The 23,713-nt window shown below is 42.9% G+C and overlaps 4 protein-coding genes across 4 annotated transcripts; 2 read left to right on the forward strand and 2 right to left on the reverse strand.

Moving 5' to 3' along the window:
• The first annotated feature begins 341 nt into the window (after nt 1-341).
• On the forward strand, nt 342-2,082 carry BCIN_05g04890 (hypothetical protein). Its single transcript, XM_001545330.2, has 3 exons — nt 342-901; nt 990-1,286; nt 1,345-2,082. Exons 1-3 carry the CDS (start codon nt 642-644, stop codon nt 1,631-1,633), a joined length of 846 nt encoding a protein of 281 aa, XP_001545380.1. The 5' UTR covers nt 342-641; the 3' UTR covers nt 1,634-2,082.
• Nucleotides 2,083-3,845: 1,763 nt separating this feature from the next.
• BCIN_05g04900 (hypothetical protein) lies at nt 3,846-7,897 on the reverse strand. Its single transcript, XM_024693041.1, has 6 exons — nt 7,763-7,897; nt 6,743-7,600; nt 6,491-6,688; nt 6,265-6,424; nt 5,573-6,203; nt 3,846-5,496 (listed from the first exon to the last, which is right to left on the reverse strand). The coding sequence occupies exons 2-6, from the start codon at nt 7,577-7,579 to the stop codon at nt 4,932-4,934; spliced, it is 2,391 nt and encodes a 796-aa protein (XP_024548826.1). The 5' UTR covers nt 7,580-7,600; nt 7,763-7,897; the 3' UTR covers nt 3,846-4,931.
• Nucleotides 7,898-14,881: 6,984 nt separating this feature from the next.
• On the forward strand, nt 14,882-17,509 carry BCIN_05g04910 (hypothetical protein). The gene is made up of 3 exons (XM_024693042.1): nt 14,882-15,539; nt 15,694-15,892; nt 15,952-17,509. The coding sequence occupies exons 1-3, from the start codon at nt 15,277-15,279 to the stop codon at nt 17,215-17,217; spliced, it is 1,728 nt and encodes a 575-aa protein (XP_024548827.1). The 5' UTR covers nt 14,882-15,276; the 3' UTR covers nt 17,218-17,509.
• A 4,156-nt stretch (nt 17,510-21,665) lies between these two features.
• BCIN_05g04920 (hypothetical protein) lies at nt 21,666-23,579 on the reverse strand. Its single transcript, XM_001559721.2, has 5 exons — nt 23,326-23,579; nt 23,134-23,272; nt 22,771-23,083; nt 22,247-22,719; nt 21,666-22,173 (listed from the first exon to the last, which is right to left on the reverse strand). The coding sequence occupies exons 1-5, from the start codon at nt 23,520-23,522 to the stop codon at nt 21,799-21,801; spliced, it is 1,497 nt and encodes a 498-aa protein (XP_001559771.2). The 5' UTR covers nt 23,523-23,579; the 3' UTR covers nt 21,666-21,798.
• Nucleotides 23,580-23,713: the final 134 nt, after the last annotated feature.

The following is a 23,713-nucleotide window of genomic DNA, read 5'->3' on the forward strand; positions in this document are numbered from 1 at the left end:
AGATTTTCAGCCCGTGCCCGTGCCCGTCAATTAGCTCCGGGTGTTTATTAGCTCACACCCACGCAGGGTAGTAAATACCCGTAACCACTTAAATCATCTCACGCTCAAGCGCCATCGATATCTTTTTCTTACCATTTCCTAATCCGACCTAATTCTCACTCTTCACCCCCAAGACCCTTCGTCCCCGCAATTTCATTGGTTCTCTCCTCAATACTTCACTCAACCTTTCACATCGACGTGCAGGCTCAGCGCTTAAATCAGCTCTTGTGGATGATTTCTCATTGGAAGGTTGGATTCTTTTCACCCCTCCTTCACACCTCCCTTGCACACCCATCCACAATGTGCCTTTCCGTTATATTAATAAATCATGGATGGCCAGCCGTTCGTAAGCTTCTCCACGAAGATTCCTATCCTCTTGGAACTTGACGAGACGACGTGCTGATTTCTTGATATTTCGATGCGTGCTTGATCTCGACAGTGTATAATATACTAATATTATTTGATCGCTGGCGATTGACTCATATATCATCACGCAACGCAAACATTGAACGAAACATCTCTCCAGCCTAGGTATTCTTCTTGCATTCCGATAATCCCACACCTTATCTCGCGATCATTCTACGATATCTCACACATTCATCATGGTTTTCGGATGCTTTTCTTCTCCTATCATGAAGCGGAAATGGAAGTTTCCCAAGGTGATCATCTGGCTCAATGTCATCGAGCTCGCGGGAACGATCGCAGCGCTCGTCATGTTCGGTATCGCAGATCCGGATTTATATCGAACGAATTTATGGCAAATTGGTTACGACAATGGATTTAACAGTAGTCCGGATGAGGTTCTATATGCTTATGCGAATTATCGTCCGTTGCCAAAGATTGCTTTTGTTTGGAGTCAGACGTGAGTTTTCTCTCTTTCATCGGAGGGTGGTTAGGATGAGAGGAGTTTCCCGAGAAGTCCAAACTGATTTTGTGCTTTTTGAATATAGATTACAAAATTTCAATATTGGAATCTCGGTTCTGTCTATGTTCATCCAACTTTGCAAAGTTGTCATGTTCATTATGCATATTTGGTATCCTCTTCTCTCGACTGTCATCAATGGACTTCTTACAGTCTGTTGGATTGTCAGCATATACGGACAAGCCGGACCAGATCATACTGATCCAGATCACCCAAGTAATGTGGCTTGGTATATTGCGAAGAGTTGTTCATATGCCGCGCCTAGTGGAAATGAACATTATTGTCAAATGGCAAAGGGAACTTTTGCTGTTACGGTATTTATGATGTATGTCATTTTTTATCCAATTCTATTGACTATGAACACAAACCTTACAAATAAATAGGGTCGTATACCTCGCAAATACAATTCTCGGTATCCATTCTCTGATTCCTTCACGCCTCGAACGTTCAGTCAATGCACTCGATCTCGAAGATAATATCGAAACATCTACCAAAGCAGGCAAGAGAGTAAAGACAACAGATTCTCCGGATTCGGAGAGACAATGGGAAATGCAGAACATGGAGCAAAGTATGGATCCTTCCAAACAACCTTTTACACCAAGAACTTTGGCTTTCAAATCTTTGGATAGGCAATTACCGTTGAGGGCTACATCTGCACCGAGATTTGCGTGAATATTGTTGTGGATTTTGGGTAAGGAGTTGGTGAATTCATTATTGGGGATGGGATGATTATTTACGATTGTCTAATTGATAGGCATCATGTGAGAGGGCAAATAAGACCACAATTTCGGGATGAATTTGTTTCATGAATTTGGATGGCCAGGAAATGGACCAGCGAGAAGCAAATATGGAAAAGAATGGACACGGAGTAGTGACCGTCGCTTGAGATACCAAGGGAATGAGAAGGGATTTGTATAATGTGTTTTAATGCTTATGAGATACTGAGATACTTGGTTCTTGTTTTTGCTTCTATGTTTATATCATTTGGGTAGTTTGATAGGTAATATCCTACTAATGTTATCCTCAGAAGATCTTATCATGGGATTGTTTAAGGGATGACATAAATGTTTGTTTGAATCGTGAATATATGAGGAATTATGGAAATTATGGATGTTATGGCAAGGACATACTGAAGAATTATTCCACCAAGTACCTTATGGGTAATAAATGGATCTGGTTCGATGTGAAATATTTCGATTACATAATTCAGCCAATAGATTTGATGGATCTGAGATATTCCAGGCTAGTGGCTGGGATGACCAATGAAAGCAATGGCTCTGAAATATCTCAGACTAGTGAATGTTGCGGACAAATAGGATTGATAGATCTGAAATATTCCGAGATATTTTGGAGCTGATATTTAGCGAGCCAATTGAAACAACGCATCTGAAATACACTGAAATATTTCGATTACGTAAGGGTAGGGAACTAATGGGAGAGAGGGATCTGGAATATCTGGATCTACTTGTTGTGATGATTGGCTGTTGGTATGGCTGGGTAGGTGTGAGGGTATTTCAGTTGTTTTTTTGAGGTATGGTATTGGGATGGGTGTGGGATAAGAGGGCGGATGGTGGATGATGGATTTGATGGGATGGGATGGGATAATGATCATGTTTTATGGGAATTTTAGGGGGTGAGAGATGGTGAGGAGATGGTGAGATGGTGAGGGAAAATAAATGAATGGGAAGGGGGGAGAGGAAGGAAAGTGGGTATAAGAAGTGTTAGGCGGAGTTGGCGATTATATGGTATGGTATGATATGATATGATGAGTTAGGCTGTATGAATCTGTGAGAGGCGGAGAGAGATGGATGTTAACGTTGTGCTTGTTGTTTACTGTTTTGCATTTTTTTGCATTTTTGCATTATGTGAATAGGAGGGTGAGGGTGGGGGGTGGAAGATTCGAAGGTTGATGGTTGATGGTTGATGGTTGATGGTTGATGGTTGATGGTTTATACTTGGGGGTTATGAATGAGTGAGTGAGAGAAGGGGGGTGGGAATGAGGGGATCGGGGACGGGGATGAAAGTAGTGAGGTTTTCTGGGGAAAGGGGGGAATTTGGAAAGCAGGTGGAGATTGAAGGATAGGGCTGGGAATATCTAGAGGAAGATTGGGGGTTGAAGGGAGGGAGAGGAGGGAGGAGGGGAAAATATGGAGGACACAGAGGGAGGAGATGAGAAGAGATGAGAAAAAAGGAAGATGGAGAAGAAAATTACTCGCTTTCGAATAAATGCGGTGGGGAAGTGAAAGAGATGGTGGAGGTTTGAGTTAAATGTGATGACGAGGATGAAGATGATGATGATGATGAGGGCCTTACAATATCTCTCTTAAAAGCTTGGATGCATTATCCCTCGGCGGGTCAAGCTCCAAGACGAATTCGATGTATTATAAACACGGTGAAGAGGAAGAGGAAGAGAGAAAGTCAAAAGCACAAGAGGAAATAAGAACCGGAAGGATAAGGATACGATTGCGGATATATGAATATTTGATATTCGAAATACATTTGGAACCAAAGAAAGAACGGGAGCATTCGTGGAGTTTGCAATGGGATGCGTGGGATATTAATGTTTAAATAGAAGAAAGGATGTAGGGAGGTGGGAAATCTCAATGGGATTATCGTTGTGGGCTCATGCGGAGTGAGTACTTGAGATGTGTTGGATTTGGATTTGGATTTATTGGAAGAAGGGGGTTTTTTTGGGGGGCCTTTTTTTAACTTCATGGGAGGGTTTATTAGTGTGTTGTTATTGTGCTGATGAGGTTGTTAGGTAGGTAGGTACCTAGGCAGGTAGGTAGGTGAATGGGTGGGATAGGTTGTCATTACCATAATCTTACAATATATCATCTCACATCACCAAGCAAGCAAGCGAGAAAACTCCATTCTCAATAACTGTGTAATAATTGAATTCCATGCAATGCAAAGCAACGCAACATATGCATCTATCAAGGCAAAGAAAAGAAAGAAATGAGCGAATTCACCCCAAAGACCAGAATCATAAAACAAAATAAAAGAAGTGAAAACTATCTATCTAAATCCTCCTTCCCGATTGGTCATTATTCATTATTTAGGGTTTCAATACGCAAGAGAAAATCAAGTAAATAGAAAGAAAGAAGAAAAAAGAGTAAACCAAACTAAAACAACGCCAATAACTCGATACCAGCAAGCAAGCAAGCAAGCAAGCAATCAGAAAAAAAAAAAAAAAAAAAAAAAAAAAAACTTCTTTTCCATCCTCCAGAACTCCACCCATCCACGCATTCATCTAGCATCTATTCTTCACGAACAAAATGAAATAAGATGAAATAAAAATCTGGCCAACGAAATAAAGAAATAAATAGATGTATGTGTGTGTGTAGATCTTTCTCTCCTCTTCTTCACTGATCACCGATCACCGATCTCGACATCTTTGCTGTAGTGTAGTGTAGTGTAATGGAAGGATTTAATTAGAAGGCAAGGGGATTTTGTTGTTTGCATCGTATCGTATCGTATCATGTCGTGTGGTATCGTATTGGGATTGGGATAAAAGCAAGAGTTTTTTGCCAAAGGAGAAGAGAAGAAAGAGTACCACCTGTGTGTAAGCAACTTCAATCAGTGAGTGTGAGCCCCCCCGCTTCAACCAAATTGTGCAAGTTTCATTGCGGATGCATGTTCCAGTTCGTTCGAGAAGTGGTTTGATCGATATCGCTGGAGTTGGAGTAGGAGTGGGAAGTGAGACGAAGGAGGATATTCATGATCTATGGTTGATATCTTGATGATCTCTGTGTTATACAATGGAGAATTCTTTTTTCTTTAGAAAGGAAAAAACCTGGGGATTGCATATTGGAGCGAGGATGAAAGTTCACTGCTTGTTGAGATGTAGGACATGCATGTACGTAGTTTCGTATCGAAAAAAAAAAAGAAAAAAAAAACATCGTCATGGAGATGAATCAAAGCAGAGCAATAAATCCCATCCTATCAATCTCATAAGATCCAAACCCAACTACCAGTGCCCTCTAAAAGTAGCAGGTACACCATGACCATTGATCCGATCTTCGCGGAAAGAATCCCACTCGCCGTGTTTTCTCCCACTCTCAATCCACAATTTATCCTGAACCGTCGCTGCGCGAATTCCATACGCGCCTCTCCTACCCAAAGCCTGATTGCTGATTGGTCTCTGCACCTCATCGATCTCGTGAAAATTTTGACGACTCTCATCGAGCTCTCTCATTTTCTGCAGCGTGCGGGCTAGTTCTCTGATCCAGCTGCCCTGAGGTGTAGTCTTGAAGATGCGCAGAAATTTACCGATATCGTTAGTGTTCCATTCTCCCTGGACTGGCAATCCCGGAATACTGGGAATGGGAGGCTCCCAACACCAGGCTTTGACGATTTGGAACTTTTCGCGTTTGTAGTGGTCGGTTTCCTGGCTGAGGTATTGGAATAACTTGCAGGCTTGACAGGTGGGTTGGTCTACCCCATCTAACTTGTAGTTTCGGATCATTTGGTACGAAAACCATACTCCGGGGAGGAGATGTTCGCATTGACAACATTGGAATCCTTGTGACATCCTAGAGAAAGATGGTGTTAATATGGTGATACGATATATGAATGAAGGGAATTACAAGGGAAAAAGTGATAACATACCATCTCACACCCTCGGTCTTATTCGCAATACCTTTTCCATTTAACGCCTCGTGGAATTTCTCAACCTTGCCACCGAAATCTCCGTATGCAACATGAGCAATAACGTGATCGACCGTTACTTCATCATCCATGAGGATCTTGAGAGTTTCCTCTACCAGCATACACGGTGACTTATCCAACCATTGTCTAAACATCGTGTGTTTAGAAACGAAATCAATACCTTGCGCTCTCGTCTGACGAAGAAGACTGTGAACCTCCTGCCAGATTGCAATCCGAATATCCGCAACATGCATTCCAGGATCATCCCAAGAAACACCATATGAATACTCTCCACCTAATCTTCTCTCCCCTTTCTGATCACCAGCTTGATGGAAAGGATACGGACCAACATGGTATGCTGGATAGAAATCTAAATCGACTTGGTGTTCGCAACCTCGAAGACGATCGCGTGTGATGATGCTGAGGAGTTCGATACCATCGCCTAGATGAATCAATTCACAGTTGTAAACACCGAGGGTTTTAAGTTTGCGCATTTCGGGAATGACTAATGCGAGAATGTGGGTGGTGAGGAAGGGAACGTGATGTAATTGAATGTTTTGGAGAAATTCACTAAAGTTATGCATCGCAAGACCTGGTGCGCGTAAATTAGTCATTTGTTTGACTCGAACAAGAGAGAAGGGAAGAGAACTTACACATCTTATTCAAATTCTTGATTTGAGTAACATAGTTGATAGGTTCGGTATCCTTAGTAGGTGTGACGACAACCACTGAAGATGCTCTAGCTTGGAACTCACTCTCCCCTCGAGGTTTATCGCATCCCTCAAAAGAACCTCCAGTCATGTCCCAAATTCCCTGCAAACATCAGTTAGTCAGTCAATCATATCTAGTGCATTAAGAATAAAATAAATCAAAACTTACGGTAACACGCATCAAGACAATCCATGATTTCTGACTCGTACGTGAAAAGGCAGAAGCATTGCTATGGTTTTCCCAAATATATTTGAGGAGAATGGCATCAATACCTTCGATTCTAAGTACTTTGATCAATGCACTTTGCTCTTGCTTGTGTTCTGGATGCTTGAATACATTTTCCCTCCAGTTAAAGCAAAACATTCCCTGGAGGATGGAGTTAGAATAGACGCATCATAAAAAGCAAATAAGACATCATACCACCGAAACCAACTTCTTGAATCTATCTTTTTCACCTGTGAAAGGCCAGTGGACCAAATTGGGGAAAGGCTCTGTTGGTTCTATGGCTTTTGGTATATCGTCCCAAGCATTTTCTGCACCAGCATCTTTCTCAGCAACTACTGCAGGTCGAACGCCCCAATCAGGATTTGCAAACATATTGTTAGGATTTTCCTGCTCGGGAGGAGTTGCAAATGCAACATTAGTTGGTACTATAGCACAAGGACCCGAAATAGCTGGTGGACTTGTCGAATTAGCAGAGACTACAATGTCTGGACTTGGGAAAGCTGCCCGGGTGAGGATTGCAATTGCTCTCTTTTTGGTGCACCATGGAACTTCAACTGATCTGAGCGCAGGATTGATGGCACATGCAGGGAGCGTAGACCATTTTGCATTTTCGGGTACAGTATCCCATGCTGTTGGATCCAGGTCAGAAAGAGCCTGAAATTTGGTAGTGCCAGGAAGAGGAGGATGCTCCCAAATAGATCCTTTGGCAGGTACAGAGTTATTGGTATAATACCTCAAGACAAACTTGTTTGAAGTGGAACCCGTAGCAAGTGTAATCTTGGTGAAATTATCAATTATCTTTTCAGGATTACTGTAGGCAGGCTTTGCAGAATCATTTCCAGCTTGTGATTTTTGCTGATCCAGAGAAGGCCAAATCCATGTATTCGTTTCATCAGGAATCTCAGGAACAAATTTCTTCGGGGCTTGTTTCCAGATTGGTCCTTTCTTCGAAGCAGATGTTGCATGTGTAGCCCATGATTGTTTACCACCACGTTGGCCCTCATTGGCCTTAAGTTTACCTTTGTTACCCATAATGAATGGCGTATCAAAGATCTAGTAAAAATTAGAATGTTACTTTTCCAGGTAGATAATAGTGGCCGAAAAAAAATCTGTGGGAAGTATAATACACGACAAATCTAGGGACAAGACCAATGCAACCAAAGAAAATAAGGGGCAGTGCATTCGAAGAACAAAAAAGCTACATCAAGGACTTACATGTATTCAACTGTTCAATCTATGCAATGCAAAGAATTCTTGAATGGACTAGCAAAAGATACTTGAAATATCAAGCAAATGTAGTAAGACTCCTCAAATGTTATGCACATAAATGATACCTGCTTTATTCAGCACAGGCTAAAAGAGGCATTAGCACCAAATCTGGACGGTGGAGAAAATATATCAAAAGGTGAAGTGCGGGGTAATGATGATGGAAATGGTTAGAGAATGGGAATTTCGAACAAGCTATTAACTTAGGGGGCTTGGGAGAAAGTGCGACTTTTTTGAGGAAGGAAGGGAGGAAGATGAATGACAGAAGATAGTTTTGTGAGGGTATATCTAGAGCATACTTACAAATTCGTATGTACTTCGGAAATCCCTCTTCAAGAAATAAAGGTATTACTTGCGACGAAGATACTTGAATTCTATGTGACTCAAAATGGCAAGCCTTGTATGAGTGAGGTCTGTAGAAAGGAAAGAAGGCCGAGAGAAGTTAAGAGAGATATCTTGAAATTCCAGGTGGAAGAAGACTAAGCGCGTCTTTAGAAGGTATCAAGGAAAGGAGATAGGAAACGCAGGAGCACAAAGAACTAACAGCCAACTAAACTTGCAAAGATCTAGAAGCTATCAAGTAAGCAGTGGATATAAGTGAAGGATTTGGGATTCGAGTTCGAGACGAAAGAGTGGAAGATGGAGGTTGAAGGGAGAGGATGGATAGGAGGTTGAGGAGAAAAAGACAAGGCTCTACGTCGAAGAGAGCCAAATATCATACTTCAAGCCACAAGAGCCATTCTCATTCATGGAAACCGGGGTCATCTATTTGTGGAACAAGGGAGAGCGGGGTTCAATGGCAAGGTATCCACTGTTCGACCACGAGATGGGTATTTGTATTGAATGTTGTTGACAGTGAATCATATTCGAAGACTCAGTGAATGCCAAATTAGGCAGCAACGATTCTAACCATCCTATTTTGCAATTTGATACAGAAGTAGACAGCATCCAAAGATATTTATCATGTGTTGATTCACTAACAAGCTGGGATAGAGAAACAAGCAGATTTTGATGACTTCCCTTAATCTTTTCACATGCACCAAAGAAAATTGATTGTCATCTCGTATGAACTCAGGAAGGGCACATGAAGTATACAATTCAGTATTATTAGGCAAAGCAATTCAAAGCTTGGGAAACATATATTTACTGCTAGCTTTATTTGAGTTCCCAATTGCAGAACAAGAACTCGCTGTATTTGACGCCAAGATATTTCACTACCATTGCTGTTTTCTCTTGAATCTATGATAGAGAATAAATTTTTTAATGTCAACCATATAGATTAAAGCCCAAAAAGAAAAATCACCAAAGATCCATAATTGACCCGAAAATTTCTCATCCTCCTTCAATACCACTGCAATTTCTTTCCCCTATAAGATATCGACTCCTCAAAAAGATCGAGACTGTGAATCCTGTTTCAACACAGATGGGATAGATGTGAACTCCCAGCATCCATCTTGAGATAGAAGAGTCGAAGTTAATATCATTGTTGAGATTATGATAGCTGTGTATATCCCTCAGCAAACACCAACGCCTTGAGCAATGAAAAGCGTGACAGCTTACAGAAGTAAATAGGTGAAGTAAAACATAATCCAAATATCATGCACATTTTAGAGGTGAGTTGATGATAATTGTATGCTTCATACAACAAACAACCCCCAAAGAAACCCTATAAACCATCAAAAGGCAACAGACATCAAAAACATCAAAAACATCAATGAAAGCAATCCCCTAATCATCAACATCAAATCCAGACCGCAACACTATCACCATTCTAAACTGCCCCAAAATTCAAAACTACAAAGGAGCATCAATTCCATCTATAGCAATAACAGACTAAAAGAACTGATGAGAATTCTCACTTGTACAACTCCTTGGTAGTAACCAGCAGGGAAGATCTCAACATTGTAAATTGAAGATATGAAATGAACGTCACTAATTCATCTTTCAGAAATGCCATATAGTATGGTCTTATCAACACCAGACGAAAGTTTTTGAAAGTACTGTAAAAGAATGACAGTAATATAACCAAAATAACAGCAACAGCAACAGCAACAGCAACAGCAATCAATATGCAAACGATCTTGACGAAACATCTCACTTGTAAAGAATTACAGAAATGAGTTTCAACACAATAACAATGTAGATGGCCGCGATAGCAAAATCGAAAATAAATTGATCTCGCCAGCAGCCAAAACTAAAATCACATAAATTCAGACCAGAATATATTTCGCCATCTCAACCATCAGATCATCATTCAATCATACCCCCATTCATATATGAGCAACGCATGAGCGGTGAGTAATCACCTGCCCTACCCAGCAACCTACCTTTCCCTACCTATTTCCCATTCGTCGCGGATCACCGAAGCCCCAAAGCGAAAGCAAGCGACAAAGAGTGAATGAAGTGCGATGATGCAACACTTTGCAAGAATCTCTCGGCATTGCGTTTTTGCATGGATATCCCATCGCATTTGCCCCCAAACCACATGTAAGGATGACATTTGACCTATCAAGAATTTTTGTGATGCATCAGGGGTGTTCACACCGCGTGTTGAAGATACCGCACCTTGAACCAACTTCCTTGACACAACCTTGATAAACGTTTTTGGTCATTTGCGAGTGCGAGGCTTGCAGGATGGAGATCGAGAGGGTTAGTTCGGCGAGTTCGGTGTACTTTGTTCGTATGGGTTGGAAAAGAGTAGGAATGATGTTGATTCATATCTGAGTCATGTTACCCCTCGGTGTACATCTGTGGTGTTGCGATTGGACAACGCCCCCGCCTAGGAGAACATCAAAATCGACCCCTCCTCGAGGAAGATTGGCAAGGCATTCCTAGATTGTTGGAAGAGATTCTCGAAACTTGTGGTGTGGGTGTAGAAACTGGATTTTTCCGATCCCCCCGCCGAGAGATTGGGAAAGATCGAGACCAAGGTGAAAGGGTTTGGGGTGGTGCGTGGACTAAGGTTGGTGGATGTGAGAGGAGATAAAACCTTATCGTCGTGTGACTGACTCTTTGGATAGAGTGATGTGAGATTTTTGAGAGAAATGGGATTTTTGTCATGCTACCATCAAGTCCTCGAATGTACAGTACCTGGGTAGTATTCGGAGGAAGTCAATCGTGCCTTTCTTTGAGGGATACTGGATGATTAGCTTTCTGATATCTACACGCATCAAGGTTGTCGTTAGAGTCAATGCAGTACGCAGTAGCTTTCTCCCTCTCGCTCTCTTTCTCCTTGGAGACAATAAAGTTGCCATGAGAATAAGGTAACAAACAATAGATTGGACCTTGATATAAAAACTTAGCTGCTGCTACCTCTTGTGTAGTCAGTCCCTCGAATGGCGCTTCGCCATCAACCCAAATAATCATAGCAAATCGATGGATCCCTTCCCGTTCGATGATCAGACGACATTTCCAAGATCTTATGTACCTAAGTATGTGCCACACATGTCCACACATGTCGGTAAATGAGAGAAAGGATGTGAGCAAACTCACGCTTATGCTCCACAGCAAAGTTCCACATGAACTTAGTTAATGATGTGGGCACCAACCAACACTATAATTTCACGGGAGCTCAATGAGTAGTGAAACCCTTCCCAAATGGTCTTGGATGGACCAATAGTTATATTTTAGTGGTATGTAGGGAAATTGGGGTTTGAGGGTTGTCAAAATTTACGAGTGCTAGGGAAAGTAGAGTGAAGTAGGGGAAAGTTTGGGTGATGTCTGAGGGTTTGTTTTGAGGGTTTGTTTTGAGGGTTCGTGTTCTAGAAATCGAAGGAGAGGGAGAGGGAGAGGGAGAGGGGGAGGGAGAACGGAGAGACAGCGACAGAGACAGAGAGGAAGAGATAGATGATTTGGCTTCTTTCTGCAACCCAATAAAAGCATGAAGCTGGAAGGTTTTCATGCATTTGAGTTGCATGAAATGCTATGTCATACTTTCTACTCTATACAACAAGTGATCACGATACCTGCTACGTACTGCTTGCTATTTACTCCCGCCCTACCTAGATAGATAGATATACATTGAGTCCCAGTAAACTCAATCGTCAATTGTCCATATGTAGATAGACACATACCTCACCTCGCACATCTCTACACCAACATGATCCCCGAGCCAGCAAGACCTCCCCCAGAAACCCAAAGCAGGACCAACATCCCAAGCACCCAAGTCAACAAGCCCAAAGTCAGGCCCATTTCTGAATATGGATAAAGCGACACCTTTCAAAAAATTTCACACTTGTTGTTCACATGGTCAGAACGCCCACGCCCACGCCAACGCCAATGTCCTTGCTTGCGCCCTCGCCCTTCAAGCTTAGAGCACAAAAATAACAATGCTCCCTTCCTCCTATTTGCTGTGCTCCATTCTTTCCATTTCCCATCTTTTGCTCATGGCCCCCTCCCCTGGTACCGTTTGAGCGTTTGGCGTGCAATGACCCTCTCTTCCTCTCTAGCGTCTCTTCTCCCCCCCTATTCATATGTGACTTTGTATATCGGAGAAGGCTGTATGGACATTGCTAAAGTGGCTTATGGTACTCTGTTGCAGTATGTTGTCATACGCATATATATATAGAGAGAGAGAGAGAGAGAGAATGTATGGCTCTTCCCAAGGAAGCAATATTTCTTGTACACATGATCATCCAATGAGGTTGAGCAGTCAAAAGATTCGGGACATCATCAGAGTATTTTTTCACGACTTTTTTTTTGAGTGGACGGTCAAATCAAATGTTCATCCCTGGTTCCATGGTTGGGACTGGTAGATAAGAAAAGCTTTGATGGTTCGAATTGGTCTGTGTTGAATATCTTTCAATGATTTTCAAGAATCAATCATCAATCATCATTGGAACCCCATTTTTAATTTGGGATATGTTCAACACTTTTTCCCCCCTCTGATATGGATGCGAAGGAAAGGAAAGGATAGGATAGGTTGTTGGAAAAGGAGTGGCGGGTGCTTGTCTTGCAAAGGATTATGAGTGTTGCAGTGCGAGTCCTGTCAAATTGTCAAGAGATAGAGACGCCTCCCTTTCCTAGCATATCTTTCATATCTATCTATTCGGCATTGTCCTGCATGTTGTGTTGCATGCTGGTGTGATGATATGAATAGATTGGATTGGATTGCCACTAGACACTAGACACTAGAGCCACACATCCAACACAACATCGGCATTCAAGTCAGACTAAAGCAAGATCGCCCTACCTATTGATCATGCGAGCATAAGTCCCCCTGTGAAAAAAACGTATGCGCCGATACGGAGTCGACACGGCTTGCCTTAAAAGGGTAGAGGATTGGGGAATCTTGGATCGAGTGATGGGATGATATAAGAATGATTTGTGATGGCGTGTTTACGATAGAGAGGGGTGTTTGGTGTTTGATGTATGATATGATGTATGATATATGATGTATGATGTATGATGTATGATGTACGATGTGCGATGTTTGATGTTTGATGTTTGATGTTTGATGTTTCGATGCTTATGACATACAAACACAGTGCTCATTCGAAAGGTACAGAGGGGAGATGAAACTGGAGAAGAAATTTTAACCTTTTGACAGGTTGTGAAGGTTAGGCAACATGGAAGGAAATGAATGGCGTTCCTGGCATTCTGGTGGCGGAGGATATTATGTTGCCCACTATTTGGATTGTCGATGAAACTCTTTATGCGCCGGTATAATCTACACACTACACCTAGACCACACACTACACCATGGTACATACATCATGTCATCTGTGAAGGGACGGGGTGGTGGAGTGGCATTGGAAAATGATTAATGAACGTGCCGTGCCGTTAGAGTTTGGAAGGATAATATAAAATATCGGAATGGAAAGATTCATCGTATTCTGGATTCGAGATGATGGATCGGTCGGTAGGCAGGGAGGCAGGGGGATGGTATGGAACATTTGATAGACGATGCAGTATTCATAATCAGGAGAGGGGAGTGGGATGAGTGGCCGTCGATTTTCAATATAATATCTTTTCTATGGAGTCCTCCATAAGCGTGGCCATCGGAAAGTTGATTGATTCATATGAACACACCCTTGACACTCCCGGTATGCCATCCATCCATCCACCCATGGGAATCATGGTTCCATTCGTTCGTTCAGATGAAGGTTCGAGGGATGGAAGATCAGATTGGAATCCACATGAAAAGTTCGAGACCCATTTTATATAGCCGGGTTTAATCCAAGAGGATGGAATAAGGGGAGAGAGGGAGGGATGGAAGAGAGGGAGGGAGGGAGAGAAGATAGAAAGAGAGAAAGGAATGGGAGAGAGGGAGGGAGGGAGGAATGAACGATAGAAAGGAACTGGAAATGAGAAGGTTCGAGAAGGGGAAAGGTTACGTTGTGTTGAAGATTATGTAGCAGTAATCCAAATGATGCCCATCTATATATCTATGTGCATGTACACCAACTAACGACTGTATTGGAGATTACATACACATCACGTACCTACCACCTTACTCCTTTTACTAAGAAATGCTTTGAAAAAATGGAACGGGCTAATATTCCACGGCAGTGAACAGGACATAGATAATAATTACATAAGTGATGAATCGTGCGTGAGTGCGTCTTGTAGGGGAGAGTGTTCTGATGTGATAATAATAGGCATATGGTGTGAATCAGCTTTCAGACGTCTGGGTGGTGGTAGTGGGCGGTAGATAGACAGTAGGTACGTAAACCTCTCTGGGGTGGAATATCAATTTTCACTCCTCACTCTGTCCTGACTCATCACTCGCTGGTGACTTACTCTTTCCTGACTCATCCCTCACTGGTTATCTACTCTTCACTCAATCATCATTCACTTGTTATTATTGACTCTTCACTCTTCGCGCTTCACTCTTCACTCTTCCCTCCCTCCCTCGCTCCCTCCCTCACTCACCACACGCTTCAATACGGTACTTCATTTCTTTCATCCGCATAGTCTGCTTCTCGGGTGGATCCTCATCAGTCCTTCACGCCTTAAAGTGGCCCCCGCTGGCCCGTGCCCTCTTCAATAAACCCACTCCGCCCTCAGATAGTCTCTCCTAGCCTATCGCCTTAAAGTAGTTACCGTGCCCACCTCCTACCTCATTTCGCTAGTCCGCTAGCTTTAACGCCCTTGCAAAGTCATGGTACCTAAGTATTAAAAATGGTATTAAAGCAATAAAAGTAAATCTGCCCATAACCCATAACTATAACCATATTAGAAAAGGAAGAAAACTTTTTCCATTCGCTTTTCTCTTTACTTCCTTCCTTCTTTCCTCACACTTAACTGGTCTTGTCACCTTATTTATCTATCTTATTAATAAACCTTCTTGCCACATCTTCTTGTACTTCAAAGACTTCTCTTTGTTTACTTCCAGATACTTTAAATCAAATCGAGGACCTTACGCCATCCACAACGTCAAGTTCTCCTTATATCATCTGTCTATCTACCATCATCATAATACCAGAGATATTTGATTCATTTGATTTGTTTTCTATTTCACAATGTCGGAAATCCAGAAACCTATCGTCGAGGAGCCAGTCGTTGCTGAGTCCGCTCCAGTAACCACCACTACTGATGCTCCAGTTGTTGAGCCAGTCGCCGAGCCAAAGGTCGAGGAACCAGTGGCTGCAACTGAGCCAGTCGCCGAAACTCCAGCAGTTGTTGAGGAGCCAACCACTGAGGCCGTCGCTGATGCCGCACCAGTGAAGGAGGTTAATTTCATTGAGGAGGGTGTTTTGGGTTACAAGGGTCCAGGTTTACTCAAGTAAGTTATCACTCACCAAAATATCATTTATATCTTCATTTCAGAGTATGCGCATTTGGTTCTCCAGTGCCTGCGCCTGCTCCCCGAGATTTTAAGACGACCTCTAATTTGATCACTATGTTTCATGAATGAAAACTAACATTCCACTCTACAGGAGCTTCATTTTCCAAAAGAAGCATTTCTGGTTCGGATCTGAGCCAGTTGAACACAAGAACCTTTCCAGCTACCTCCGTGGTGAGAAGCCCGATGTTGCCAACCACAACGCTGCTTGGTCATCCCACACTGGAAAGGGTCTCTTGTTTTTCAGCAAGAAGTCCAGCGACAAGGCTAGCCCAGCTGGTATCTTGAACTTGGTAAGTCGACCATCCTAGCTTCATTTCCGATGAAATCTTACTAACGTGTGTTCTTACAGTCCGAAGCTTCTGATGTCTCCGAAGATGGCACTGCCGATTTCTTCTTCACCATCCACGGTCACAAGCACACTTTCCAAGCTGCCAACCCCGCCGAACGTGATAACTGGGTTGCTACCATGAAGGTCAAGGTCGCAGAGGCTAAGGAAATCGCCGAATCTGTCAAGGAGAGTGAGACTTACAAGACCAGCCACGCTGCCTTGGCCAAGCCATTCTCTGGTGCTGCCACCCCAAAGAAGGAGGCAAAGGAAGAGAAGAAAGAAGAGAAGGCTGAAATCAAGGCCGAGAAGAAGGAAGAAAAGGCAGAGGCCAAGGAGGCCAAGGAAGAACAAAAAGAGGAGCAAGCTGAAGCCAAGGCTGAGGCAAAGGAAGAGAAGAAGGAAGAGAAGGCTGAACTCAAGGTTGAGAAGAAGGATCGCAAGAGCCGTTCTGCTTCTCGCAAGGGTGATAAGCGTACTTCCATCTTCGGTGCCATTCCAGGTTTCGGAAAGAAGGAAGAGAAGACTGAGGCACCAAAGGATGAGGTTGTTGCTTCTCCATCCACCGAAGAGCCAGTTGTCGCTACTGATGCTTCTGCCGCTCCAGTTGTTGAGGAGCCAGTTGCTACTGAAGTCCCAGCTACCACCGAAGAAGCTGCTATTGCTCCAGCTGTCGAGGAGCCTGTTGCTGCCGCCGCTGTCCCAGCTGATAAGCCAGTTCCAACCAAGCGTAACAGCATCTTCGGTACTCTTCAATCTAGATTCTCCCACAAGAAGCCTGAACCTGAAGCTGTTTCCCCAGTCATCGCTCCAAAGGATGAGGAGCCAGTTTCTGAGAACGCCCCAGTTATTCCAGCTGTTGACACTACTGAGCCATTGAACACCAACGTTGAGGCTCCAGCACCAGTTGAGGCCACCGAGGCTCCAGTTACCAATGGCGAGACTCCCAAGGCTGTTGAAACTCCAATCACCAAGGCCGATAAGCGCAAGAGCTCCCTTCCATGGTTGAACAAGAAGGATAAGTCTGCCGCCACCAGTGATGAGGAGACTGAGAAGCCAAAGTCACCTTTCGCCAAGCTCCGTGCTACCGTCAAGTCCAAGTCATCTCCAAAGGCTGACAAGACCGCTGAGAAGCCACTTGAGCCAGCTGCCGAGACCACGGCCGAGGACAAGATTGAGGAAGAGACCACCGCTACTGAAGCTGCCCCAGCTGTTACTGAGCCAGTTGTCTCTGAGCCAGTTGTTGCTGCCCCAGCTAGCACCACTCCTCAAGTTTCTGCTACCGCATGAAGCAACTCACATCATTAAAGGTGCATAGCATCTTCGTAATGATTTTTTATTGTTGTCGTCGGGAAAACGGATCTCCTTGAAATACCCCCAAGATTGATTGATACCACTCATTTTTGCAGTACTCTTTGTCCATCTTCATTTTCTTACGCGTCTGTTATGTTTTGGTCTGCCTGCGCTTGCGATTTCTGCTGCGTATTGATACCCCCTATACCCAGACTGTCTTTTCGCAATCTGCCACTAGGGCAAACCAACCTCAACCTTAATACTTAATACAAAGTTTCTTGATGTCTTATGAATTTTTTTTGCTTGGATTATTTAAATGTGATGTATGTGAATGATGTAAATGTTTTTTTGTGGTAAGAAATTCTCAATTAGTCTTGTTGTACGTTGGTATAAGGTTACAATAATTAATTAACTCCACCACCATCTGCGGGCACTACGAGGACACTTACAGTAGTGGTTGGGTCCGTTATGAGGTTAATTTTCAGGGTATTGAATTTGGTAATTTTGGTGGGGTTAGTGGTGGAAGTTGACTAAGTACTAATTATGTGGGGGGTTTGGTTAGCAGCACCGCAGCCACAGCGGCATTTGTTTAGTTTCCGGATCTCCGGATTTTCTTGGTGGGAAGGAAAGGATAGGAAAGAGAGGAAGGCTGGCTGGCTGGCTGGATGGATGGATTTTGGAATGGGATTTTGGTTTTGGGGGGAGGGATTGATGGTGATTGTTTGATGATTGTGTGATAAGGGGGGGGGGTTTACGGGGTAGAGGGGATTTGTTGGTTTGAGTAGAGAGAAGGGAGGAGAGAGAAGGGAGGAGAGAGAAATAGGAGGATTATATTGGAGAGATGGGCAACTGAGGGGATGGGGAGTTCAGGGCGAGTGTGAGTATGATGATGGAATGAATATTCATTCTGTAAGTTTGAGGGTTTGAAGGTTTGGGAAAGAGGAGTTGGGGTTGATGGGAATTGAATTGGATTTGATTGGATTGGATTGTTTTTTGTTGTGTGAGGTGTGAGTTTGTGGTACAGTGAGTATGTAATGGTTTGGACTTTGAGATGGAAATTCGAATGGAAGGATGAGATAGGTGGCGGAAGAGGAAGAGGGAGAGGGTAGAGTGCAGATTGCAGAGTGGAGAGGGAGTTTCTTACTGGATATCTATGCCCATGCGGATAATGTGATTGAACAAATTAGAATTGGGAGAAGAGAGGTCGATAGAAGGTTTGTGTGAGGCTTTCGTCGTTGATTGTGCATGGAAGTTGAGCGGAGGGGGATTGTAAGTTATAGTCCTGCTTTTTTTTTTTCTGATGAATAAGGTATTTGGGCTGGTGAGATGAGGTGACAGACAGTGCGTTTTTTGGGGTTGGGGATAGACTTGGATGGAATGCTGGGTTGTTGGTGGAGGGAGAGGGAGAGGGAGAGGGAGAGGGAGAGGGAGAGGGAGAGGGAGAAGGAGAAGGAGAAGGAGAAGGAGAAGGAGAAGGAGAAGGAGAAGGAGAAGGAGAAGGAGAAGGAGAAGGAGAAGGAGAAGGAGAAGGAGAAGGAGAAGGAGAAGGAGAAGGAGAAGGAGAAGGAGAAGGAGAAGGAGAAGGAGAAGGAGAAGGAGAAGGAGAAGGAGAAGGAGAAGGAGAAGGAGAAGGAGAAGGAGAAGGAGAAGGAGAAGGAGAAGGAGAAGGAGAAGGAGAAGGAGAAGGAGAAGGAGAAGGAGAAGGAGAAGGATGGGTATGGTATGATTCTTGGGTTGAAATTGGTAATTAGATAGATGTATGATGGCAGTATAATAGAGATTTCGGTCAGAGAGTGTGCGCACATGAAAAATAACAGGATGATTGAGATTTCGGTGAGAGAATTTGAGAAAGAAGAGGAATGGAATGGGCAGAGTGAGTTTTTTTTTCTTCCATATGGCTATGGAGTATAAAGTTGTCAAGTGTTTTTTGATTCTTCTTTTGAATTCGGGATCTTGCTTTTCTTGTCTCTTTGGAAATCTGGAAGATAGGGGATTTATATATAACCCGTATTTGATTTTCGGAACTTTGGGGGCCGAGGAATAGCGTCTGGAGTATCTTCGCTTGGTGTTAGTTGATGTTATTTGTGGGTGGTATTTGTGAATATGTTATACGGCCGTAGATCATATGAAGGGTCTTAGCTGAAGAGGGATCTCTGTCTGTGGTAGAAGTACTGACTGCGAATGAGCGGCTTCGAATGTCGATGATTCGTGCAAGAAGAAGAAGAAAGATATGCTCTATAGCTCAAAGCGTGTATAGAGGATGAATGGCCTTACGTGTAATCGATATTTATCAGCTGGCAAGAGGTTGGTTGATATCAATCTATTTATGGGTAAAAAGACCGCGGCAATCTGGTTTTTGATAATGGGTGAAACGTTGACAGTAAGGTAGCTTGCATACTTCTAATGTCAGTAGAAATTTAACAAAGGTCATACATAATACGGGACTCTACGATATGGTCAAGTTCGTAAGTATGATACTGGAAGCTTGAATGTTCTCCTCTCTTATCCTATCCTATCCCATTGTAGTCTCAAGTCCTGGGTGTTGGCGTGCTCTAAGGTACTATTCTGTTGATAACCCGATCTCTTAAATATTGGGTGGATTTTCAGGAGAATAATCCAGAACCCTTCACCTGTTTCTTGCCCTCTATTGGGACATGCATGGAGTATTCACTCTCAGTCCTGATTAACTAGAGATTGGATATACTTTCACAGTATAAAAGAACCCAAAGTTACACATAAGCAATCAGTACACTTCTCTCTAGAATTATCAAAGATGTGGTCGAGGAAATTCCTATCTCCTTGCAATACCTACTCATAGAGAATTCTAGATTCTAGCTCTACAAGTGCGAGTACTAGTAATAAGCCTGATTTCTATAGATACAACAGAATTTCTGTATGGAATAGTTATCTCGATAGATTTAATCCACTGCTGTTGCTGTAATCATCGTTTGTTGTGAATATATCACTTGCAGTAACAGCAAAAACAACGACGACGATGAAACTATCGAACGACCTGCGGAACTAAGCGAGCATGGTTATAAAGAAGCTGGGGAAACCAACCCACTACACTTCCAACGAACGCGTGGACCAATCACCGATGTTCTTCACTCCTGAATCCGTATTCGTGATAGGGAGAACTCCATTTACTCCGATTCAACTAATTTCATGACCCTTATATAGCCCCCACTACGCTTCTAGAAATCAAAGTTTCGCTTCCCTTTCGTTCTATGTTAGTACATTCTCCAGCTTTGAAGTTTGATCGGCTACTCAATCAATAAACTTATTATCGGCTTTCAATACACCTAGACATTTGCACTCCACCAGTATGAGAAATCTCAAGCGCGTGCGAGTATCTTATTTCCGAGCCAGAAGTAGCAGAACATGTGTTTTGGAGACTCGAGAGATCTCACTCACAATATATCGTGCTTATATTATAGTCTATAGAAATCAGACACTCGATATATCTAGATGGATGGAGAAGATAGGAAAAGGGGATATGGATGCACAGATAATACTCCTACATCATTCGACAACAAGCACGAACTCAAGCTTTCGATACATAATGGAAGGGTTGACCGGAACTGTCAACATAAAAGTAAATAGCGATTCCATCTTTGAGCAAGAACAGTCCAACTTCCCAACTTCTCAATTCCTAGCTTGAAGAACCTGAAATACATCATTAGGTTCATAAATCCCTAGTAGATCGGTATGGAAATTTTAGGTGTGGTGAGTATATAGTGATCTGTACATACATAAATACATACATACATACATCTTAAGGCATAGTTGAGCTGTCTATGTTGGACGAGGAAAGAAGATTGAGGATACCGTGTTGATTGTTTTTACATACCCATGGGTAGGTACCTGTAGATAGATATCACGAGTGAATAATTCCATTTGCAAATCTGTATGCAAAGAACGAGTCGGATTTTAGAGTTGACACGACTATGTGGTAGGGACAAAAAATAGATTCTTTCTCTTGACGTTTAGAATTTGTATCCATTCATTCACTGGAGCGAGTATATAAAAATGTTGAAACCTGAAGAAAGCAACTGAAGAACTGAATATAAAAGACTCTTCTCTCTCTCCTGATGCTTAGTTTTCTTACTATCTATTTATCACTGTCCGAGAGGGACAGACAAGAGATTGTGCCTAATGGATCATATTAGGTAAAGAAGTTTCTTTACAGTTTTGGGGATTGTGATACTTGGAGTCTACGGGAGGCTTCTTCATTTTGCTGTCTTTTAATTGTTGTCATTTATGGAGAAGCGTGCTTGATGAACTCTTGATTTCTAGGTAGAAAGATGAGAGCAAATTGATGTGATAACGTTGAGAGGATATTTGTTAGTTGTTGTAACTATTGGATATTGATCGATTTCCGTGGTAATGTATTGTTGACCATCACGTAAGGAATGAATGAAAGTACGAAGTAGCTAGAGTTCTTATATCGATCAGATTTTAATTTCAACATTTTCAAATTAGAATTTATTTATCATTCCATAGAAACTCTTCCAAGTTCCTATAACCCCCTCTAATCAATCAATCAATCAACACACCTCACTCTTTCACCACCATCCCTCACAACTGATACCTAAACCCTCTATCCACCTCTCCCCCCTCTACCGTCCCTTTCCCCTCCTCAATCCTCCTATTCAACCACTGATACGCAAACCTCATCGCCACCATAACACTAATCGCCATGGCCGCCATAATAAACAACACCTTAAACCCCTTATGATAATACGGTTTATCGCTCGCCTGGAAAATATGACTTGCAGGCACGGCACTCAAATTCGTCATCGCCATGTAGAGCGCGACGGCGATGGCGCGTCGGCGAGGTGTAGGTTGGTTTGCGTTGAGCCAGGCGACGTTGAGGGGGTGCCAGGAGGGAGAGCCGCCAGTGAAGACCAGGAAGGCGTAGAAAGTCCAGTTACTTTTTGTGTGGGGGAGAGTCTGAGGAGGGGGGGGTATGTTAGTTTGGTGATTGAGACGAGATTAGAAGGAATTGGAAATGAATGAGACGTACATCGAGAACGATCAAACCGATAAGTAACCATACTGCAGCAAACATAATCGGTATACTTCTTGAATTCACTTTATCACTCCACCATGACAATGTAAATGTAGTGATAATCAAGAGAGCACTGTTTGGCATAACCAACAAATTCGAATTGAAAGTTCCGAATCCAAAACTTTTAATGATGGATGGGGAATATGTTCCAATCGGAGGGGAATATTCCAAACCGAGTAAAGCCATCGAACAATGAGCCCAAACTTTCCAATCCGTAAGAACAGAAACTACGATTTGGAATTGAGAGAGATGGGAATCTCGGGGATCGGTATTGTATGGATTATCGCGGACGAGTCGCCCGAGAAGAATTTCGGATTCGCGAGGGGTGAAGGATGAGAGTGGGAGTTTGATGATGGAGTTTCCGCGGCTGGGATCACGGGGTAGGAGGAATAGTGTTGCGATTCCAACTGTGAGAGTAGCGAGTCCGTCTAATAAATCATTAGGAAATGTGTGAGGTGAAGAATCAAGATATCACATACCAATAAGGAAAAGCCATTGCCATCCCGCCAAGCCTGCTCTTCCACGAAGTCGCAATAACCCGTATGCAATGAGACCATTGAGTAGATTTGCTGTGTAACTTCCAATGAAGAATAAAACTGTTCTCTTTCCCAATTCACGCTTCGTGTACCATTTTGTGAGGTACCATAACGTGCCGGGAATGAATCCAGATTCACATAGACCAAGCAAGAAACGGGTTGCTAGGAAACCAGATTTGTTCTTGATAAAGGCTTGGAAAGTAGCTACGAGACCCCAGGCGAGAAGTTGACATGGAAGCCAGATATCGGCACCAACCTATTGAAAGATTAATGCCAGGACTTGAGAAGAAGTGATAAAGTATAAACCTTTTGAATCATCAGATTTGCAGGAATATCGCCAATGCATATACCGACATAGACAAGACTGTTTCCTGTATTGACACTTTCTTGATTCATAGAAAGATCTCCCATCATATTATCTGTCAGGGCATTTCCAATATTACCTCTGTGTCTTATGTTAGCTTCTATGCATTTAGGAATTGGTGGTTTTGAACATACCTGTCCAAGTTCAAAGTGAAGAACATAATCATGACCAGAGGAATCAGATAGAAATCCAATCGCCTTAGGATCCGTTTCTCCTCATCTTCGTGCCATTCAACTGCCAAAAGTCGTTTATTGAGCTCTGAATTGCTCTTCTCTGTGGGGTCCTCATCGACACTATCAACCCGAGATGTGATATCATCTGTCGGCGCCATTGTCTGTAGACTTTGGATGTAAGTTTCCAGTGGATAGTGAAACAATACTCTGACTTCAAAGTACTTGCCAGTGTTCCACCCGAACAACCGGTCGACGACAGTCTTTTCAAGCTTTTCAAGCTTTATCTTATCTCAATACAAGCATCGCACGTTTTGTGATTAACACATGGGAGTATCTAAAAAGTACCCTT

The sequence above is a fragment of the Botrytis cinerea genome, chromosome 5 (assembly GCF_000143535.2).
Source record: "Botrytis cinerea B05.10 chromosome 5, complete sequence".
Taxonomy (NCBI): domain Eukaryota; kingdom Fungi; phylum Ascomycota; class Leotiomycetes; order Helotiales; family Sclerotiniaceae; genus Botrytis; species Botrytis cinerea.

What these genes read in the sequence shown, in the direction of transcription:
- BCIN_05g04910 (XM_024693042.1), top strand. Translation starts at nt 15,277, where the DNA reads ATGTCGGAAATCCAGAAACCTATCGTCGAGGAGCCAGTCGTTGCTGAG. An exon ending in AAGGGTCCAGGTTTACTCAA is followed by an intron (nt 15,540 to 15,693) that starts GTAAGTTATCAC and finishes TCCACTCTACAG; the next exon opens with GAGCTTCATTTTCCAAAAGA. An exon ending in CAGCTGGTATCTTGAACTTG is followed by an intron (nt 15,893 to 15,951) that starts GTAAGTCGACCA and finishes GTGTTCTTACAG; the next exon opens with TCCGAAGCTTCTGATGTCTC.
- BCIN_05g04900 (XM_024693041.1), bottom strand. Translation starts at nt 7,579, where the DNA reads ATGGGTAACAAAGGTAAACTTAAGGCCAATGAGGGCCAACGTGGTGGT. An exon ending in TCAAGAAGTTGGTTTCGGTG is followed by an intron (nt 6,689 to 6,742) that starts GTATGATGTCTT and finishes TCCATCCTCCAG; the next exon opens with GGAATGTTTTGCTTTAACTG. An exon ending in TTGTCTTGATGCGTGTTACC is followed by an intron (nt 6,425 to 6,490) that starts GTAAGTTTTGAT and finishes TGATGTTTGCAG; the next exon opens with GGAATTTGGGACATGACTGG.
- BCIN_05g04890 (XM_001545330.2), top strand. Translation starts at nt 642, where the DNA reads ATGGTTTTCGGATGCTTTTCTTCTCCTATCATGAAGCGGAAATGGAAG. An exon ending in GCTTTTGTTTGGAGTCAGAC is followed by an intron (nt 902 to 989) that starts GTGAGTTTTCTC and finishes TTTTGAATATAG; the next exon opens with ATTACAAAATTTCAATATTG. An exon ending in GCTGTTACGGTATTTATGAT is followed by an intron (nt 1,287 to 1,344) that starts GTATGTCATTTT and finishes ACAAATAAATAG; the next exon opens with GGTCGTATACCTCGCAAATA.
- BCIN_05g04920 (XM_001559721.2), bottom strand. Translation starts at nt 23,522, where the DNA reads ATGGCGCCGACAGATGATATCACATCTCGGGTTGATAGTGTCGATGAG. An exon ending in TTCACTTTGAACTTGGACAG is followed by an intron (nt 23,273 to 23,325) that starts GTATGTTCAAAA and finishes CATAAGACACAG; the next exon opens with AGGTAATATTGGAAATGCCC. An exon ending in TCGGTTTGATCGTTCTCGAT is followed by an intron (nt 22,174 to 22,246) that starts GTACGTCTCATT and finishes CCCCCTCCTCAG; the next exon opens with ACTCTCCCCCACACAAAAAG.